Source organism: Empidonax traillii, unplaced genomic scaffold (assembly GCF_003031625.1).
Source record: "Empidonax traillii isolate 1590-97213 ecotype Southwest subspecies unplaced genomic scaffold, ASM303162v1 scaffold86:size2944007, whole genome shotgun sequence".
NCBI lineage: Eukaryota > Metazoa > Chordata > Aves > Passeriformes > Tyrannidae > Empidonax > Empidonax traillii.
Window position 1 is genome coordinate 2,578,444 of NW_020955279.1, and position 21,282 is coordinate 2,599,725.

General features: G+C 43.3%; 1 protein-coding gene across 1 annotated transcript in view; it reads left to right on the forward strand.

The window, feature by feature from the left end:
* The first annotated feature begins 289 nt into the window (after positions 1–289).
* Positions 290–21,282, forward strand: part of ATP9A (ATPase phospholipid transporting 9A (putative)) — a 52,762-nt gene continuing 31,769 nt past the window's right edge. The window contains exons 1-8 of the mRNA XM_027881286.1: positions 290–445; positions 8,898–9,042; positions 9,357–9,470; positions 10,568–10,676; positions 17,680–17,738; positions 18,592–18,643; positions 19,227–19,321; positions 20,432–20,512. Of these exons, the coding sequence (XP_027737087.1) occupies positions 378–445; positions 8,898–9,042; positions 9,357–9,470; positions 10,568–10,676; positions 17,680–17,738; positions 18,592–18,643; positions 19,227–19,321; positions 20,432–20,512 (723 nt within the window). The 5' untranslated portion in view covers positions 290–377. The remainder of the gene's footprint in view (positions 446–8,897; positions 9,043–9,356; positions 9,471–10,567; positions 10,677–17,679; positions 17,739–18,591; positions 18,644–19,226; positions 19,322–20,431; positions 20,513–21,282) is intronic.

Genomic DNA, 21,282 nt, shown 5'->3' on the forward strand with positions numbered 1-21,282 from the left:
GCTGGCCGAGGGCAGGGCAGGGTAGGGCTGGGCTGGGCTGGATTGGGTTTGGCTGAGCTGGATTTGGCTTGGCTGGGCAGGGCTGCCCGGACCCGGGCGGAGCGGACCCGAGCCCGCGGGGCCGAACAGGGCCGAGCGCTCCGGGACAGGCGGGCGAGGGGACAGTGCTGACCCGCATCCCGGTACCCCGGGAGGAGACACCCGGCCCCGGTGCAGAGGGCGGAGCGGGCGGCGGGGCGGGCGCGGCACCTGCGTGCTGGGAGGCGGCGGCGCCGGGCGGCCCCTCGGCGCTGCCGCCAGACGGCGGCGGGCCCGGCTCGGCGCTGCTGGGAGCGCATCCCGCCCGCCCCGCTCCGCTCCGCCCCGGCACCGCGGCCATGACCGACAACATCCCGCTGCAGCCCGTCCGCCAGAAGAAGCGCATGGACAGCAAGCACCGCGGCGGGTGAGCCGAGCCGGGGGCAGCGGGGTGTTGGTGCTGCGGGGGCGGGCGGAGCGACCCCCGGGGCGGCGGAGGGGCTGCGCTCGGGAGCCTGTGCGGGATGCGCGGGGCGGGCGGGGCGCGGGGGCGGCCGCGCTGCGAGCCCCGGGAGGAGGAGGAGGAGGAGGAGGAGGAAGGGCAGGCAGGAAGGCAGGAAGGCAGGAGGCAGGCGGGTGCTGACAGGTTGCTCCTGACGCCATTGCCTGGCACGCCCGGGCGCAGGGCAGGATCCTGCGGGGCGGCGCGGGGAGCGGGGACAGCCCCGGCAGCCCCTCGCGGGGGGACAGGGCGGCCCGGCCGGCCCGCACCGCATCCCCAGCCCCGCACAGCCAGCAGACAAAGCCCTGCCCGGGCGGCAGCCGGGGGTCGCGGCCGAGGGGGGCACCCGCCCTGCCCGAGTCCTGCTTGTCATCCATCTCCGCTGCGCGCATGGCTCGGGGCTGGAGAATCCCTCGGCCTTGGACCATAAATGGTGTGTGTGGATCTGTAACAAAGGCCCTGCCTGGAAGCTCTGATTAACAGTATCAGCTACAGCAATACAGTATCCTTGGTGTGCGATGTTGCAATATCCTGAGTGTGGGCTGCGTTCCTGAAGGACATATGTGTATATATTTGTACTGGTATCCCCCTGCAGGAAGTTAAATAAGAAAAATGGTCCTTTAATACTATTTCGTTATGAAACTGCACCGCTATGCAGACAGGTTGGCTTGCACACAGTGGGATATACAGGGTATCCAAGTTACCTGGCTGTCAGTTACTGCTGCATTTCATTTGTCCCTAGATAATTTTTTTTTTTTTTTTTTTTTTAGAACTAGGTGATTGGTATTAGCGAAACAAACCAAAACATCTAAGGAAATCCTCACTGTTAGAACAAGGGGAAATATTTACATTTTCCTTGTTTGTTATGGTTTTGGTTGATACTTTTCATTCAGATTCCTGTAATTGACATTGTTGTATATAGTTTATCAGTATTAGAATTATGCGTTGTTTCTGTAACTGATGTAGCAGTGCCAGTTGAGCTGGAGGAGTGTGTGATGCAGCAAGTAATTCCCCAGTGCCTGTGTCACATGCATCATCGAGCAAAGTACCACAAGGTGCAGCCACCATGGCATTACATTTGGTGACGTGATTGAAGGGATCAGGGAGAGGTGAAGGCCTGAGAAATTTCTCAAAGCTTCTTGAGTGATTTCTTTTCCAGAAGTTCTCTAATCTCTACCAAGATCCTCTTGGGTGTTACAGTATGGTTAGTACTGTCTAACAGAGATTGCCCTCATCTAACCTAATGGTTTGTTGGGCTCTACCCCATTAGCAATCACAGAGATGGTTGCCAGCGTTAGTGAAAAATTTTGGCAGCATGTGAAGGGAGATTGCCTAGGATTTTTCTCCATAGCAGTTGCAATAACTTACATTTGGGGTTTCTCTTTGGTGTGGCAACTGTTGGGAATGGGACTTGTCATATGTGAGGGACCCTGGTTTTAGTGATGGCCTGTGAGTAGTTTTGTCAAATGATAGTGTGGATAAGAAAGCATTGAGGTCAAGCAAATCCAAACCAGTACTATAAACCAAAGAAGAGATCAGCCAGAAGCAGGGTCCCTGGTGACACATCCAGAACAGTGTCCTGGGAATTCTAAGCCACAATCAAGACCTCCTTTTTTCTGTTCCCTCTGAAGAAAAACACAAACAAAAGCCATCCAACTCATGTTCCTCGCTACATATGAAAACTCAGGGTTAAGCAAATCTTGAAAGGCTTCACCTTAGCATAGCCTTAACTCACTTCTCCTGTGGGGTTTTCCCCCCACCAGTGGAGCCAAGTTGTCAGACAGAGATTTTTGTCACTGTGGTCTTCTGGAATGGGGAGCAAATTTCTGGTCATGTACTGAAGGACTTAGTAGACATCTTTGCTTCTGTTAACACTGTAATGAGAAATGCCTAATTCTCATGTAGGGCAGGTGTCATCCAGCAAGGCTTTCATTACCCTCAGCCTTTCACATACTTTGAAGAGAAGCCAGGGAGGAACTCGCTCAGTAGCCTTGCAGAGATGAATGATGGCTCACAAGGCTGAGGTCTGTGTCACAGAGAAGCCATGTGCTTAATGAACCGAGTGGCAGCTGTGGTTATCTGTTCCTGAGCATGACTTTAATGTGGCTCTTCCTTGCTTCCACCAAAGGCTAAGCTCCAAATTCTGCAGCTCTGTGCCTTGGATTCAGCCATGTTCTCCCAAATGCTTTGCAGCGCTCTGGAAACCACTGAGCTATGTGCCAGCTAGGAGGGAAGGATGGCATTAATTGCAGAGGGACTGTTGGTGGCATGGCAAGTGAACCTGAGCTTCCCAGGGGCCGAGTTCTTCTGGGAAGGGAGCTACAAGTTCCTGAAGATCCCCAGGTGCCCCATTCGACACATGACACAAGTTTTTCCCTAAATAGCTCGTGGTGTCAGTCCACAATCCTGCAAGGCTTTTTTTGAAACTAGCAAACTGCTGCGCTCTTGCTGCTGCTACAATGTAAAAGGCCTTGATGAGAAACCTGGGGGAAAGGATGGGGATTGAGGCGTGGAAGGAAGAGCTCTACAGCAACACTGCGTGAGGCCGTTCCACTGTACGTGCCTGTGTACTCTGGCTCTGTTTAAAATGGCAAATTCCATTTCAAAGTCAACAGAGAGAGATGGGAGCTCCTGCCCTCCATCTGCCTGCGTGTGGGTGTGCCTTGGCACGTGCAGAGCTGGGCTGCTTTCCCACAGCCGAGCTGTTTTGCTGGATGGCAGGGGTGGGCTGCAGGAATAGCAGCTCTCCTGGCCCCTTCCTGAGCCACAGCAGCTGTGCCAGTGCACGGCCTGAGATGGGAATGTTCAGAATGTTTCATGTGGAATGTTTGACGTGGAGGTGCATAAAAAGGCTAGGCAGTTTTGCATGGCTCTGGCTTTCTTTATCCGTGAAAAATTCGTTATATGCTTTGGAAATAATGTCATGTGGGAGGTTGGTTTGTGTATTAAAGGTGCCAAGGACTTACTGGCACAGCCCATGAGGGTCATAGAAACATCATCTGAGAAACGTGTCTGTTTTACAAGTGACTAAATATGTCAATGAACTTCAGCACTAATTTGACAAATACTACCCCCATATTAGACAAATGTGGGACTTTTTTTCCAGTAGGTTTGTTTTGCATGAAAAATGCTTATGAAAGCATTTTTCACTTGATTTTCAAATACTTCTCCGTCAAACACGCTGCTTTTATAAATAAAACCTGCTTCTTGGTAATGGCTGTTCTTCTGGCATCTGACATTCAATCTGTCATATTGCTGCTTCTTACATCATCACTAAGGATGCATTTTTGTAAGCAAACACAATCCTAAGTGAAGTACAGAGCAGACCTGTTCTTCAGCACCTCCCATTCATTTAGATCCCCATGCAGATTAAGGAACACATCATTTATAGGACTCAAAGTTTCAGATACAGTTCACATCTAATGAAATGCTTTTGAGTGGTTGTGACTTTATTTGGAGGTTTGTGAGCTTGTTTCTTCTTTATTTTTGCCAAGTTATGATTTAAAATGTGAATAGCACAGTGCTGTAAAAGCTGCCCTAGGTAAGATGCATTCATGTATTTTTCATGTTCTTTCTATAAGGTGATAATTTTTAAAAGTTCATGGTTTGCCCTGACTTGCTAGTTTATTATACTTCAGGGGTTATTGCAGTAACTGTTCTTCAATGCTTCAGTTGCAAAATGGAGAAGGAGAAATGTTTAGGAATGTGTATTCATTCCTAAACTTTTTTAGAAAACTACTCACATTTCTGTAACTTTGTGATTTGTGTTCCTGGAAAATGTGTATTAATTTTATCAGCATTTCTAAGCAGTGATGTAAACTTTCAGCTGCTTTTCCGGACAATCTTTCAAGGCTGTTGTCTTCTAATTTGTTGATGACAAGTATTTTATTATTCCTAATAATGCCAACAGTTCTCTGCCAGAAACTTTCTCCTGTGACACTGCCCTTGCCCTGAGCAGAAAACTCTGGAGTAATGTGATGGCCTGAGCATGCCCTTCCCTCATCATCTGGGTCTCTAAGCTTGATACTTGAAAACAGGGGTGACATCCAAAGAAACAGTAGATCACAGAACTACACAATGCCTGCAAAAGTCTTTCAGGGGGAAACAAGTAAGTTAACTGGAAAAAGGACTTTTAATTTAATGAGCTAATCTGAAAACACATTTGTACTTTGTTTCTGGTATCCAACTAAATGGATTTGTCAGAATGATGTTTTTTTTGTTTTGTTTTGTTTTAGGTTAAGATTATTTAATTTTAAGAGAAGGAAGGGAAGAGTGTCTGACATGTTCCTTGTTAGGTTCACCACCCATCTTTCTGCTGCTTCTTTCCCTTTTGCTCTCAGTATGAGCTGTGTTTTGTCCCCCCATCATGTGGGTCTCCCGTGTTGGATATTTAGCAGTAAATGTGCTTGTGGAGATTGGTGTTTGCTTGCATTGCAACATCATCAGGTGTGAGACAGAAAAGGCTCAGGCAGTGGGACTGTCCTGCCAGTGCACAAACCTGCCCTAAATCTGCACAGTCTGCCACTGCAGCAGCTCCTTTTTTTGCAAAGTGCTTTCTAAGGCTCACAGATGTCATATAGAGGATCTTAAAGCAGAAATAAGGAGCTTATTAATGTGTTCTTCCCCAGTGAAGTTTAAGACATCATTGAGAAATTAAAAAAAATGTAAAAATTATGGCAAGTGAATATCTTTGGAAGGAGTGATAAACATCTGCCTGTAAGAACGAGCACATTGTTCTGTGCTTGAGAAATGTCTGTGTTTTTACAAAAAAATTCATTTTCTATCTTATTTCAGCAAGCCACGGGCTGGCACTTGAGGAATGAGTGTGTGAGATAACATTCCTGCTATCCCAGGGTTTAGATGGTGGGTTTCTGCCCTGTGCCCAGCCAGCAAAACACAGGAGGGAAAAACAAGGTCATAGAATGGGTGAGAGTTAAATGCCAGCACTGGGGTTGACCAGGTGCCTTCCTACCAAAAATTCTTCGAATGACTGCAGGGTAAAAGTCAGCATTTGCCGGGATTTTCAGGCGCTGGTGCCTGAGTTCCTGGCTGAGGCTGCAGCTGTGGAGGAGACTCCCAGCCCATGACGTGATGGGATTCCTGAGTGCTGATGAACCTCCCCAGTCAGTGTTGCAATGTGTGACTCTGGGAGTGCTGGTTGTAGTATTGTGTTCATTGGTTGGGAGTTTGTTTTTGTTTTTGGTTTTTTTTAAATTAAATCCTTTACATATAAGCCTCGTGCTGAAAGGCAGTGTAGGAGACTTTACAGTGAAAATGCTGGATATTCTTTACTTGAGCATTCATAATACTGATACTTGCCTTCAAAACTTGCTGGGCAGGAAGTTTTGTCTTTTGTTTGTTTAATTAGGTTTTCAGTTTGCTTTCCCTGTAATTCAGGAGGTTGCAAAAACTGTGACTTGAGCCAGGCAGGAATTTCACAAACGTGTTCTTTTTACACAGCAGATTCTCCCATGCCCTTTCTTGCTTTTACTTGGGGCTGCATTATTTTTAGGTTGTTTCTTAAACCTTATAGTAACACAGCATTTGTAAATTAAAATTCTTGCAGCAAAGAGTGTCTTTGTGGTGGGAACGCTACGAGAGGTCATGACTTTGATGGCAGAAATAAAATTTTGAGTAATTTCACTTTTGTCCAGCTGCTTTCTACTTATCTACCACTGTAGGTGCTCTCAGTTTTGGGGGCTGCTGTTTTATTTAGAACCACACCAGTGTAAGCAGTGCTAGGTGTTAGCATTCACAGAGTAGTGAATTTCTAGTAATTTCAAAACCAAAAGACTAAAAACAATGTAATGGTATGTAAACATCTGGTCAGAGCACACTCTTCTTAAGGTAAAATATTTTGATTACTTTGTGGGGTTTGTTTGCCTTTTTCTTTTACATCAATGAAGAAAACATACTGATAAGTCATTGACCTTATTAAAAGTCTGAAAGGCTGCTTTGGACATTTAGCTATTGGTTTGAAGATGTGCTCAGATATTTGGAAAGTTCTTTAGAGCATGTGGGTGAATTTTATTTTGTAAAAAACATTCCCAAGACAAGTAAAAATTGTATTAAATTGACAGTAGTGCCCTCTTTGAGCCTTACTTATCCTATAGCAAATATTATGATATAGGTGTGTGGGTATTTTTGCTGTTGAGTACAATCCCTATAAGAGGCCCAACCTAAAAAATATACAAAGGTAACTGGTTTCAGATGTCGGATTACAAGGACTGACTGACTCTGTAAATGCAAAGCACATTGTGATGAAATGGGGTGTGTGGACACCAGATTTGCTCCCTTGGGCAAAGCCTCTTTTTTGGAGCTTTTTCTTCATTGTGAAAGAAGGAAAACTGCTTTTTTCCATCCTCTTTCCTTTCTTTTTTTTTCTTTTCTATAGAGCATATCTGTTTCCTATTGTGATCCAAGTACCATTTTCACTATTTTCTGTTAGAATATAATTGGGATGACAGCGAATATTTGTCTTAGGTCTTCATCTGCAAACACAAAGGGAAACTGCAGTTAAAAGGTATCAAACTAATAAGATGCACTTCTGTAGTAGAGTTTATGAATTTGAGTGTTTAACACCAGCTTTGCTGTTTGTCTCACGTTGGTAACAAACTGCCTTTCAGATGTGAGTTTGTAAACAAATGTGCGGGGAAAAAAGATCTAATAGTTTTTCTTAACAAGCAAAAATAGTTTGTAGAGTTGACAGAAATTGAGAACTTCAGGGGCAAACAACTTTTTGAAGTGAGTTACATTTGAGGTACTTAATTATGGTTGTATGCTACTACCTTGGGAATAGTCAAATATGAAATTCTATTGGCTTAGAAACATTACAAATTCAGAATAACAGGTAATATCCCTGTACAGAGGAAAGCAGAGATGACAGTGGTTCTGCAAGTCTGTAGGAAATCAGATGCCTCTTGTATATACCTGAACATTAAAACATCTCCAACTATTTTATTCCAGATATTTGGTTTAGGTGTTCCCTACTATCAGGGTTTGAACTGTTGGCCTTGCCCACTGTGTTTATTTCTCAGATTTTCCTTATTCTCCTAATTTTCTACCTGGTGTAGGTGAAAGCAGTAGGATCATTATTGAAACTGGGGGACCTTACACATCCTCTGGCTTTGGAATGGAGGGTTTGACTTAACCTGGAGCTGTAGGAGTCTGTTGGGCACCATCCAAAACTTGTGATTTTGTGTTCCTTCAGTGCCAGCATGGGAGTGCTGTGTAATGCTCTGCTGTCTTGTCAGCATTTTGCTCTCAAAGCTTTTTTGAGCAAGAAAACCACTTTTTCTGTGTTTGGGTGGCGTTTCTACACTTAGGGCTTAGGCTGTGCTTGAGTACAGACTAGAGAAAATCCATCTTGCCAGGGCTCATCTGTCACTCTTCGTGAAATAGAATAATGACTAAGTAATTTGATTATGCAAAAATTCTTTTATCTGGTTTTAAAAGCTCATGAGAAATTGTCTTGCAAGCCAGCCTTGTGAAGTTAATGTCTGTGTCTGCTCACGGAGCACTGGATCACATGGTGACACCTCTTCTTTATTTCTGAAAGCAAAGTTGGTTTTTACTCCCCTTCTGTACTGAGGGAACTTACTTAACGGATTATTTGCATCCTGCAGGGCATAACACATTTTTAAAAAATGGTTCTTTGTAGGAAACCACCTTCTGTGTGGCGAGCTGTGCACTCTGATCACGGTGCTGCATGTATCTTCTGGCAAGACAAGGACTTCAAGAGCTGAACGCTTTGTGTACTTCCTTAAATAGTTATTTCTTTGTTAGCTGTGCATTTAAATGAACTTTTGTGGCAGAATGCTTGATTCAAGAACAGATCTTTGTGGTGTTTTCTGGAAAGATGTTTATAAGAGCTCTGAAGCTTTTGGTTATCAGTCCGGCTGATGCTGACTTTCCCAAATGTCAATGAAATTCAATAGGGCTGTGTTTAAAGGAACAAGGAGGGTTGGGAAGAGACTGGTTTTCAGAAAGAAGCAGTGACAACAGGAAAATAACTCTTTGGGGGTTTGGGAGGGTACAATGCTGTGATTTTGAACAGAGAGGCTTTTACAAGGTACAAGAGGGATTCCTGATATATCTTTGCATCTTCCATTGAGAGACTGATGCTCTGTTTGATTCCTTGTCTCGAGTAAGCATTTGTAACACCAAGCAGTGTCAGTTTTATTCACTAAAATTCCCGGGAGCAGGGATTTCTGTCTGGCCTTAGTGCCAGGCTGAAGGTCCTGCGAGGCACCTGGAGCTGGTGGCAGGGGGAGCTCTCCCACCTGTGGAAAGGAAAGGTCTGGGGTGAATGTGTGTGACTCAGAAAAGTGTGTTAAAAATGAATGAATGAATGAATGAATGAATGTTCCTTCTACAGGTGTTGTGAGTGCTTAAGATGCTGTGGGAGGAGAGACCCGAGGCCTCGCACTGTTTGGCTTGGCCATCCCGAGAAGAGAGACCAGAGATACCCTCGCAATGTGATCAACAATCAGAAATACAACTTTTTCACATTTCTGCCTGGGGTAAGTGTGAATAAAGTTGCTTTTCATCATCCCACCCTAATGCTTTCCCCACTTTCGGTGGTTTTGCAGTAGACAAGTGCAGAACCTGGAGCTGGAGAAAATCATGCTTGGGTTGGGTTTGGTAGGCTTCCTGCAAAGGCTGCCTTAGGGCAGACACAGATCTGTCCTGAGTGGCCAGGACTACTTTAAGACTGTCCCGAGTTGGCATTTAGTCACTTGAAGAGCATGCAAAAGTGTTTCTGGTGGTTAGATCAATATGCATAACATCTGAACTCCATTAATTTCCTCCATCCTCTTCTTTTCTCGTTTTTTAGGTGTTGTTTAACCAGTTCAAATACTTCTTCAACCTTTATTTCTTGCTTTTGGCCTGCTCTCAGTTCGTCGTTGAGATGAGGCTTGGTGCACTCTACACGTACTGGGTTCCTCTGGTAGGTCATTGAAGGTTTATTTATTCCAGAAGGTTGGGAAAAAAAAAAAGTTTTAAAGCCCATCCTTAGGTCTGTACATGTGTCTGCATGTTTAAATACTGCAGAAATTTTCTACCTTGCATTTCAGTATTATATTAATGAATTAGATCATTCATTTAAGCCCAGATGCATATGCTAGAAACCTTCAGCTTCCAACATCACCTTGCCCCCTTCTAAAAATGAAAAAGTCCCTTATTGACAGAGATAATCAGTACATGGTTGCAATTTTCAACAATACAGGTTGTAAAAACTTCATTTTCTGTGATGGATGAGGAGAGTTTTAACTGTTTAGTGAGTCTGAGCTCAATAATGTCTAGAAAAAACATGACTTTGTGATAGTAACCCCATAAAGAATTGTTTTGCATTGATTTGGTTATTTTTTATACAGTGAAGGGTGTGATGTGGGCATTTTCCTCGTGACAAATGGCAATGAAATGACTACTCATATCCACAGAAAAGTAGGGCTGAAACCCTAATCAGGCAAACGTGCAATTATATACCATGAGTAGTGCACATTAATATCTTGAGTGCTTATTTGTGCAGGTTGAGTGCATGAGTACGTACACAGGAAGGCACATGCATTCTATATTCATGTGTCTGCATATGTAAATTTCTGTATATATTTCTATAAAAAAAAGAAAGGAGAGCTTACTTTGATGGCTCTGTGGTGGCAGGAGTACTGAGTTTTGAAGGATCCTGTTTTCCAGTGGACTCCTGTGTAACCCGTCCCAGTTACCTGTGAATTGAGATGAAATGTGTTATTTACATTCTTCAGATAAACTTTACAAAGATTTGCCTGGGGAGAGAATCATGGTAAAACTGAAAAACAACTGTGTTTTTTTAAGCAATGAGTTTTTTTTTAAGCAGGTCTTGTCAGTTTGGTGTTGGGAGTCCTGCACAGCAGCACATACCACTGTAACGATTCAGGAAGATAAGACGGAATAAGGAAATGCAGATTGTTGGCATTGGCACTGACAAATATTGCTCTTATTAGAGGCAGATGTGATTTTTCCTGACCTTTCCATCCATTCTGTGTCCCCCCTCCGTGCTCCTCGCAGGGGTTTGTGCTGGCTGTGACGGTGATCCGGGAGGCAGCGGAGGAGATCCGATGTTACATGCGGGACAAGGAAGTGAACTCGCAGATCTACAGCAAGCTCACAGCCAGAGGTCAGCCCGGCGGCTCCAGCACCCCCTGCATCCTGCTGCCACTCAATCCAACACTGCTAGCAGGCAGAGCCAGGGCCCCGGGAGTGGGGATGGGGTCGTGGGCACATGGTGGCTGCTGAGGAGCCCTCAGGCGTCCCGGTGGCTTCTCCTGGATGGCTCCTCTCCAGGCTGTGCTGGAGGCTGGGATTTGCTGAGGGGTTTATAGAATCATAGGTTGGAATCATGGGTTGGAAGGGACCTTTAAAGGTCATCCCATTCCACCCCCGTCCCATGGGCAGGGACACTTTCCACTATCCCAGGTTGTCCCAAGTCCTGTCCAGCTTGACCTTGGACACTTTCAGGGATGGGACAGCCACAGCTTCTCTGTGCTGTACCAGGGCCTCACCACCTTCATGGGGAACAATTTCTTCCTAATATCCAACCTAACCCTGCTCTCTGGCAGTGTGAAGCCATTCCCCCTTGTCCTGTCACTGCAGGCCCTTGTAAATTATCTCTCCCCATCTTTCCTGCAGGTACTGTAAGGCCACAATTAGGTCACCCTGGAGCCTTCTCTACTCAAGGCTGAACAATCCTGGTTCTTTCAGCCTTTCCTTGTAGGAGGAAATGTCCATATGTTTCCTAGAGAGGTGCCCAGCTAATGCAAGGGGATGTGTGTGTGATAATTGCTCAGGTAACTTCAGATCATCATCCAGAGGCTTCACCTCCAAAGGAGCTTTCCTTAGTGGGTTGGGAGTTCACTGCAGCACCAGGCAGGGGCCAACTTCAGAGCAGCTGATGGGATATTTTGAAACCCCAATTGCTCCTAATTCCAGTGTAATCTAAGACATCTTTCCTGATTACTGTCCCTTGGTGGATTGGAGTCACCAAAGAAAATGAAACTAGAGGTGGATGTTTCCAGAAGGGAAATGTGTTTTCCTTCCTGTGAAGCTGTGACGTGAGAGAAGAGCTCTGTAATGTTGTGTGGATGAAGGGAGGCAGGGGCAAATACAGCAAACAGCATAGCAGGAAGAAAACAATAGAGCTGTAGTAGATGAGACATGTTGTTTGGGGATTTTTGTTTTCTTTTTGTTTTCTGTTTCACTCTTGTCAGTGAGATAGAAAGATGTAAGAAGGATTTTCTCCAAGTTTTCAATTCATATTTCTTAAAGGAAACCGCAAATGTGTGCTTAAAAAAGTGTCCAAATAGGCAGAGTGTTTAAAAAAGTGCTTTACTAGAAAAAATAAATTTAAGTGTGTGGAGTTGTCAGGAGATGGTTATGCAGAGGTAGATTCAACAAATGAAGGTGAAGGGTGGGGACCGTTTCAGCACAGGTACCCCAAATCTTAGTGGAGTTCAGGTGCTCCGCGTACTGAAGAATCTTGAGTGCATGTGTTAAATTTAAGGTACTGACATGTTTCATCTGTTACAGAACATAATAGTGGTTGAGTTTCATAGCTCTTTTTCTGGGTTATAGCAGACAGGGACTCAGATCATGTAAGTCCTTTGATAAAAAGGACTGTGTGATGTGTGTGTGTGTTTCTGTCAGCAGCAGCTGATGTAGTTCCTCAGCACTGGCAGTATCAGCTTTTGTATTTTTTTGTATACATCATCTTTAGCCTCTTTCTCTAACTGTGAGGAGTTTGGAGCCCTCATTTTAGAGCCCAGGCTGCAGCTCAGCTGAGTCTGATCCCTGGCTCTGGCCATTGTTTACAGCTGTGCAGTACCTAACAAAGACATTTAAATTCTTATTTGAAACATCCAGTGCTACCTCACTATGGAGTTACTTTTAATATCATGACAAAGATGATGAGGCCAGGTTTTGTTTTAAAAAGGGAATGAACTGAATTTAAGCAATCTTTTTCTTTCGTTTCCAGTTTTTTTTATAAAAGTTTAGATTCCTGAGTTAAGATGCAATGAATTAGGTATAGTAAAAATATGCCTGCTTTCAACAATTGCACTTTTAAGAATAAGGCTGCTTTTTCTATGCAATTGCTTAAAGCTGTATATATTTCACATGCCAGGAGTTATGAGGCAACTCCAAACTAGGCAGTTTGAGTTTCTGAATATTAAATCCCCTTTTAATAACATGTTCTTACTACAACACTTAAAATGCTTGGCAACCAACAAAAGCCTCATCCAAGAGGGGTATACTACATCTATTTAAAGATATAAAAGAGTTGCCTTCTGGATTCTATTCAGTGATCTATAAGGGGCCTGACCTCTCCTTTAGTTCTTTTCATATTGCTATTACGTTTCCCATGAATGATTTCCCTCCCCCCAGTCCTTTAACTTTTCTGATTTTGTGAAAGAAACCAGGGAGGATTGGCAGCTGGACACTAGCTGAAAATCTTAAGCCACTTTATTTAACATGAATTTGGTGCAGAAGCAGAAATGAGATTATCTGATGTTACAGTTTAGAGTAGAAAAAACATAGAAAATTATTTATGATTGTCTCATGGGGAGAAAAGTAGTTTTCTGTCTCTCACTGGATCTCAGTACTTAATTTTTTGGAAGACCTGACCATCTCCTTTTCCACTGATTAAAGCCTTAGCACCTCTGAAATTACCTGGGAGCAGGGAAGGACCTTGTGAGCCAACATGGCTGGGAATGGAAGTTTTGGGTTTGGTTTATCACATCCACTAGCTCAGTCAGAGAAAGGGGGCAAGTTTTTGAGGGAGCCCTTTATCAGTTCGGAAGTAGAAGCAGCAAATATCAAAATAAGTTGAGAAGAGCTGATGTGAATTATTAATTTGCAGCGTAGCTGACAAAACTCCAGGTAGGGCTCGACCTGGGCTGTTTTCAGGCTGTTTCTTTCTTTTTTTATTGCTGTTGACTAGCACAGGTCATGCTTCAGGATGTTGGCACAGCCCTGCACTGAGAGGGGCAGTGCAGAAGGTACTGATTCACAAAAGCCTTCTGAACTGTTGCTATATAATTTTTTTAAAAATCTTCACACTAGTTTCTCCTCTAAAGCCAGAGTTTGGGGGAGGGGGATTAGTGAGGCTCGACACTAAGCAGTGTCTTGGAGATTGGCTATAATGGATCTAATGGAGCACTGTGGCTTTCTCCAAGGGACTTTTATTTCTCCAAAGCATTTGCACTAAGCTGCATTTAAGGTGACTGGAGAATAAATTTTCCCATCTCCAACCTTGGCTTCCCTCTGCAACCCCATGGGTGTAAATACATACTTAGGTCTGAGTGAACTGGGGGAGACTTAAGCACGTGCTTATGCACAGTTTTGAACAGAGAAGTAATTTGGGTGCTTTCCCAAGCCTCTTGTCCCCTTTGTGTGCAGTTCTTTGTGCAGATCCATGGCTGGAGCACGCCCACCAGCCTGGTGTGTTATCCCCCCCAAGGAGGGATCTAAAAATATTTTGAACCAAAAATCACATTTTGGATTTGGAGCTTTGCTGCTGTCTGTGAAACTTTTTTCCTGCGCTCTTCTTGTTAAGCCTTTTTAAGATTGATTAAGCTGCTTGCCTCGTAGAGAAAAAGGAAGAATTCTCTTTGTATCCCATTTATTTTGAATATAGTTGCTGCATTCCAGGGACTAATCTTTTAGAGTAGACAGTAGTGTATTTTCTATGTTTCTTTATTTTACATCACAACAAAAAACTCCACCCTAAACCTCTTTTATGTTTTTACCAACACGATCCTTTTTATGTTCCAAAATGACCAAACCACCAGACTTCTGGAAAGCATTTTTTTTGTGGAAAGCTCTCCATTTAAAGGACAGTTGTTTGGATTGCAATAAAAAATAATCAAATTTCAGTCCCCTATTCATAAACCCACAAGCCTCCTTGTGTTCAGAAGGCTGTGTGCTGACTTTCTGCTTGACGGAAAGTTAGAACTGTGCTTGCAAATTCTTGGTTTGTTTTTCTTCTCCTTCAGCCCCCCCTCCATGGGTAACACTGCATAATAGAGAGAAACTCCACAGAAAAGTGGGAAGAGACCTCCTACTGAGGGGTGCTACTTAAGATACAGATCATTGGCATTTACCAGCCATATAAAAACAATATTTTCCCAAACCCTCTGAGTCCTGCTCCACAGCATAAAGCTGCAAAAGCCAAAAGTTTGCTGCAGCACATCCAAACAACCCCTTTTTTTTTTTTTTTTACAGATGTGTTTAACTTGCTTTCATAAACTTCTTGCTTAATTCCAAATTAAGTGTTTTGATCTATACCTCAAGTGAAGCTCTGCAGATCTATTGTGAAATCTTAAAGTACTCACATGGTACAAAAAAGGCATCTCTTCTGGCCAATATATTACTTTAAATAATCTGCTTTACGGTACATCTATTATGCTGCAGATCTGGTGATAATTTCAAAGACCATAGCTTAGGTTGGAACAAACTGTTTGCATTTTATTGTGTTTGTTGTTTTGTCTTTCAAAAAATAAATCAGGATACAGCAAAGAATTAAACAAATACCAGTCACACTTTAACAACGAGCGTTTTTTTTTATAAGAGAACAAGACTAGTTCCTCTTAAAAAATGTGTTAAATACTGACTTGTGTTCTGATTAACTTCAGAAAATATAAAATGAAAGTGATATATAAGTGCTAAACAAACCTGTGTGTATTTAGAGGAAGCACTTCTTGTTGCATTTATAAAAACAGTAATTTATAATTACAAAAATACTTTTAATAGCAGAGCAATATTGGGAAATGAAACAATTGTGTTATTAGCTAGTTTTAGACATGCATGAGAAAACATCTGATGTTTAGGTGGCAGTTTCCCCACAGAAAGAAAAAGGAATTACAGAATTCCCAAGATCAAAATAAAACTAATTCAAGTAGGTTGCTTTATGGGAGTCCTGAGTCAAAGGAAACATCTGGTCCTGCTCCTTCTTAGCAGGACGTGTGGTGCAACTGCAGAGATGTCACCCACGAGGGGCCAGGGATAGCTGGAAAAGCAGAATTAGCTACCTAAAAAGGGCATCTCATTTATACAGGAGTTATAAAAATGTGTGTTGGTTAGAAAGGTCCCCTCTGTGTTTTACCTTCAAACAGCTGAGGTTGGGAGGGTTATTGAACAAGACAAATCTGCTCCAGCTGCTTTGGGTTTGCTCATATTGGAAAAATTTTAAAGCAGATGATGCTGTTTTCAGAATAATGATCTAAAAAGCCTTTCATGTGCATAATGATAGGAAATCGTCACATTTTACCTTTGTCCAGGCATTAATTTTTCTTTTGCAGCACGATGTTTTTACCTCATTAGGGAAAGCACTACAAAAAATAAGTTTCCATTCCTGAACCTTCCGGGCAGTGCTGCTCCCGCTGCAAATCCTTGTGATCTTTAAGAGAATACAGAAAATATGTTTAAACAAATCTACCTTTGAGAGTACACCTAAAATATGGTTAAACAAATCCACCTCTCCTTCCAAGAGCTTTCCTGCACAGTGGTTTAGGAATGGCTGTGCCTGTGTGGGGAGAGCACACGGGGTTTTTCTTCCCCCCTTCCTTTGCGCAGGAGAATATTCAAAAGCACTTTTTGTTGTTTTGTGAATAACCGTATTAAAGGGGGAGGAAGAGATGTTATCTGTCAGACCCTTTTAGTGTCATAGTACCTAACTTTGTATAGCCCATACAGAGGACTGCCAGGGATGCTTTTTTTGATCCTCTTGGAGTGCGGCTTTTCTTTTCAAGCCTCAGCGTAATGGACTCTTAATCCCCGGTTTGCTTCCTGCCCCGGCAGAGATGTCTTCAGCCCAGCATTCGTTTTGTTTACCTTTTTCTTTTTTCTTTTTCTTTTCCTTTTTTTTTTTTTTTTAACTTAAAAAAAAAAATCTCACAAGGCAAACCCCAGAATCCACGAAAGACCTATGAGATATTTGTGAAATGGGCCATGACTGCTTATAATTTGTAGGAATAATTACAGCATGTAAGGAAGTCTGCATTTATTAGCAGCAGTGCTGAAGCATGTTGTTAAGCACACAGTGTGTCACCAGAGCAGCAGGCTGCCCGGAGCCCAGAAAGGCTTTCATTGTTAATTTGGAGCAGAAACACTGAAGCATATCCTGAGAAGGATGCTAATGAAGGGACTGCCAGTAGTAAAATCCCAGTGACCTTTGTGCTTTGTGCTAATTTCTATTCCCCCTTTCTCCCTTCCCCCTTCCCTGTCCCCCCTGAGCTGCTATCTGGCCATTTAGCCCATGAATTTTGAGGTACAGTAGGAGTGTTGTCCATGCTGGGGTGAGCTCCACGTGCCTCCCCCACTCCCACTCAAATCACAGCAGATTAAAGAGGCTTTTGTTGAAATATAACAGACAGACACATAGAGGCAGGGTTCAAATTAACTGATTATAAATCACTGCTTAGTCTGAGAAGCCAAATCTAGAGCTGGCTAATGATTTGAAATTACTAGCCAATTGTTAAATTAATCCCCTGTTTTAAAGCAACTGGGAAATGTTTGACAGCTGCACAGAAATAAATATTTACGTGTTTTCTGTAGGACCTGTTCTCTGCAGGGCTCGTTCTGGCTGGTCCATGGAGAGGCAGAAGGGAGGTGGTAGAGCTGAGCCAGATACTGGAGCTGCAGCAGGGGAGGAAATGAGCCTGGTTTTTAGATGGGCCCATTGTACTTGCAGCTTCCAGGTCTTGGCTTGAGAGTCAAACTTTAAATTTTCAGCCACCTCAGAAAAAGGAGTTGATGGTTCCTTAGTGTAGTTTTCCTGTTCTTGCTCTGTTCTCTGCCTGACACTGAAAATATTTTTGAATTCATGAGTTAAACAGTCCAAAAAAGAGTTGAAGGAGGCGTTTCAGAGTTGTCACTGAGGGTTTCTGCATCCAAGGCTGAGGTTTGGAGCTGGTAGACTGGAGGCTTTCAGCCTTTTTTGCAGACTGAGATCCCCCTGCTTTATTCAGTGGGCTTGGGAAGTCTTTACAGGCCAATTCTTGTGATGGAAACATTACTCTTTTCCCCCAAAATAGTGCAGTGGAAGGAAGGGAGGGAAGGAGCATTACACAGCACCCAGAAATGCCATCCTGCTGCTGCTCTAACACTCTGGTATCTTTCCTTTGCAGGGACTGTGAAGGTGAAGAGCTCTAATATACAAGTCGGTGACCTCATCATTGTTGAAAAGGTTTGCTTTATATATGTGTCTTTTCTGTCTGAAATACTTTTTTTGCAAGTGCATAGAAAATGATGTATTTTTAATTCATATTTATTTTACAAATCACAATAGAATGTCAAGTCTTGAACACTAGTTACAATATTTAATCACTTTTCAGGGTTTCCCTGCCCCACCAATAACACCACCATCTTTGCAAACCTGTAGACATGCTCCTATAACCTAATTTTTCTACTTATAGTATAAGAAGATAAAAGAGCCTCCCTATCCTTTCTCTGACTGTTGGTTAAAAGCTGTTAAAAACCCAACATTCAAATGTTGCTTTGGGTGTAAACACAGTATTGGTAGGCACAGTGATCCATTTGTAGATACTGTTATAATTCCACCTTTATACGAGCTCGTATGTGGGGTTTTTTATCCACTGGTTTTATGTTTTTCCCACACACTCTCTGTGCAAGCAGCTATGACCTTTAAAACCATTAGTAGGAAAATATTCTGTACAAAAAGAGAAAATTGGTGGCTGTAGATTCCAGATACAGCCTTTTCTTCTAGCATGGGACTTCTTGAAAGGAAATCAGCGTTAGTTTAAGATTTCTTCATACTTCTAGAATTACTCACCAGCCTTTTTGTAAACCAAGCCCCTTGGTCTGGGCGGTGGGAGCTGGCAGCATTTATTATTCTGCACTTGGAATTCTACAGGGAAGTGAGTTGAGGATTCAAAGCAAAATGAATCCCAAGCTTTGGCTTGACAAAGGAATCCCCTTTCTCCCCCATATCCCCTTTGCTGGTCACGGTGGGGCTGTGCAAGGAGCTGCACACGCGTGCAGGGCTGGGTGCACAATAATGGCCTTTCTTCTCCTCCCAGAACCAGCGGGTCCCTGCTGACATGATCTTCCTGAGGACGTCAGAGAAGAATGGTAAACATCTGGAACCAATTGTCAAAATAGCCATTAACCTTTCACTGGTTGTTTAGAGAAAATTATCTTTTGGAAATGTGAAAGAGATAGATAATAGTAAAATTTTAGAGAGACAGACAATTCAAGCAGTTTTATGGACCACCATTTCTGGGCATGTTTATAGTCTTTTTTTGTTTGCTAATCAAAGAGCGTGGGGAGTTGAATCCAGGGTAGATGTATCTGGTTGCATAACAGTTTGCATTATAGATATAAATCATTTTAGTTGCTGTTCAGGCTTGTTTTGTTAAGTGTGGGGTAAGGAAATGTTTGATCAGAAGGATTAGAAAGTATAAAGACTAATGAGAACATTTTAAATATCTTAGAAATGTAGTGTCTCACTGTATTCTGGACTAGTGGAAGGAAATGAATGTGTGATGCAGGAACATCATCCTTACCTTATTAACAAATGTTACTTGGAATCAGGTACCATTCCCAAAGAAAAAAGGACATGAATATCCTAGATATGAAGCCAGTTCGTGAGTTATCTGTAGATGTAGCTAAGAAAGAGCTGGAAGGAGCACTGACTGCTGTTGAAAACCCACAGGGTCCTGCTTCCTTCGCACCGACCAGCTGGATGGGGAGACAGACTGGAAACTGCGGCTGCCCGTCACCTGCACCCAGAGGCTGCCGACTGCTTCTGTAAGCTCCTGCTGCAAACCTCGCCTTGCTAAACCTGGGCACGTTGTACCTGAAAAGCGTTCGGGTGCCTCAGTCCACGGGCACCCCAAGAGCACGATTCTGTTCAGAGCACGTGACAGATTAGCTTTGGCAACCAAAAATACAGGTGTAAACCGTCTCCTCCTGAGCTCCAGGGGAGGTGGCAGGTAAGGTGACACTTGGGTGCCCCTGTGCCACAGGGCTCTCACTACAGACTCTGCAGGAAAGCTCTGGGGTCAGCAGCCTCAAGTGGCTCAAGGTAAGATGCTCCTATTTTCTTTTTCCTTTCCAGAGACCATTGTTGCCACTCAGTGCAGGACAGGTCTTGTTGCCCTCTGAAATGGCTTCGGAGGCCGCTCAGTTTTCATTGCCCACCCTTATGAAAGGGCAGGTGTCACCATGGCAGCTCTAGTATATGATCTAAAATAAGCATAAAACCTCCATCAGACATGCTATTTCCTCAAATCTCTAGCTGAAGCAGTTTGTGTGCTGTGTGTTGGCGGGGGTTTTTTGTTTGCTTGTTTTTCAAGAAAACAAGTAAAAAAAGGGGGAAATCAGAGTACCTGCTTTATTGGTATTTTATCTGTAAAAAGTGCAAGAAGTTTATTCTATACAAAGCCTTTGAAGCAAGGCATTCTCTCCATGGAGTGAACAGTTCATACCTGTGTAGGAGTCAACAGTGAAAACCCTGTGCAGAACTGGCATTATCTTCTTGCCACCCCAGAACTGTCCTAGTGACACGAAATATTGAGTGACAGGGTGTGCCTTGGTTGCATTGGAAGACCAAACCTTCTTTGCTATAAGGTAAGAATTATTTTAGGCTGCCTTGATTATTCAGGCTGAAATTTCTTTTATGGGGCACAGAGATGTGAGTAAGTCCCAGCAGTCTGTCAGGTATCCCTCCAGGAAATACTCCTCAGTGAAGCTGGTACACCAAGTGTATGTTCTCTCAGACTCTTGGGCTGCAGTAAGTAACAAGATCTAGTAATTGCCTTAACTTGATAAGTAACTTTTGCTCAAGTATTCTGGTAGAAACGCTTGTACATTAATAAAATGTGGTTGTCTGTCTGCCAAAACGTGTCTGTTTTGTAGGACCTGCTGCAAATCCGATCCTATGTATACGCAGAGGAGCCCAATATTGACATTCACAACTTTGTGGGGACCTTCACAAGGGTGAGTCTTGCTGACAGGGTTTTTCCAGGAGAAATAGTGGAGTTGTCTTGCCATTTCTTTCTATTTTTTCCTTTTTTTTTTTTCCTTCATAAAATCCGTGAAATAAAAATCAAAACTTTGACTTGGAGACAATGCCCTTAATCCTCTTTGGGATTAAGAACTTCACCTGAAGGTGTGACACATGAACACTTGGACAAAGCTTGGTTCTTATATGTTCATGATGGCTGTTCAGAAGAAAATCTGGACCACCATGGACTCTCTAGGATTAAAATCTTTTAATTGTGGAAAAAAAAAGGGATCTTATCTGGGTTTGAAGGCAGTGTATGTGAACTCAGTTATATCTGCCCCCATTTCAGGGAGCAGCAGCAATGAGCCACTGAGAAATGCCACCATTAAAAACATATCTCTTCTGACTTGTTGGGAAGGTGCATTGTTGGTGCAAAAGGTTGATTTTTTTTTTTTCCCCCTTCCTCTAAGTGGGATAATGATAATTTTGAGAGATTCATCCCATACCCTTGGGGAGTTTCCAGAGAGAAAATGGGTTTGTAACAAATAGGACAGGTAGAGCTTTTTAGAAGTTGTTGCCCAAATGGGTTCTCAGTGAGATCTTCCAGCAGCAGGAGGAATGCCACATGAGCCCAGGGAGGGAACATTTCCCTGGAGAGCTGCTGACAAATCCCTTTTTCATTTTTGATTCCTAGAGACCTCTACCAGGCAGAGGTGTCTTAATAGATCCCCACTGAAATAAAGTGGTCATGTTTTTAACCCAG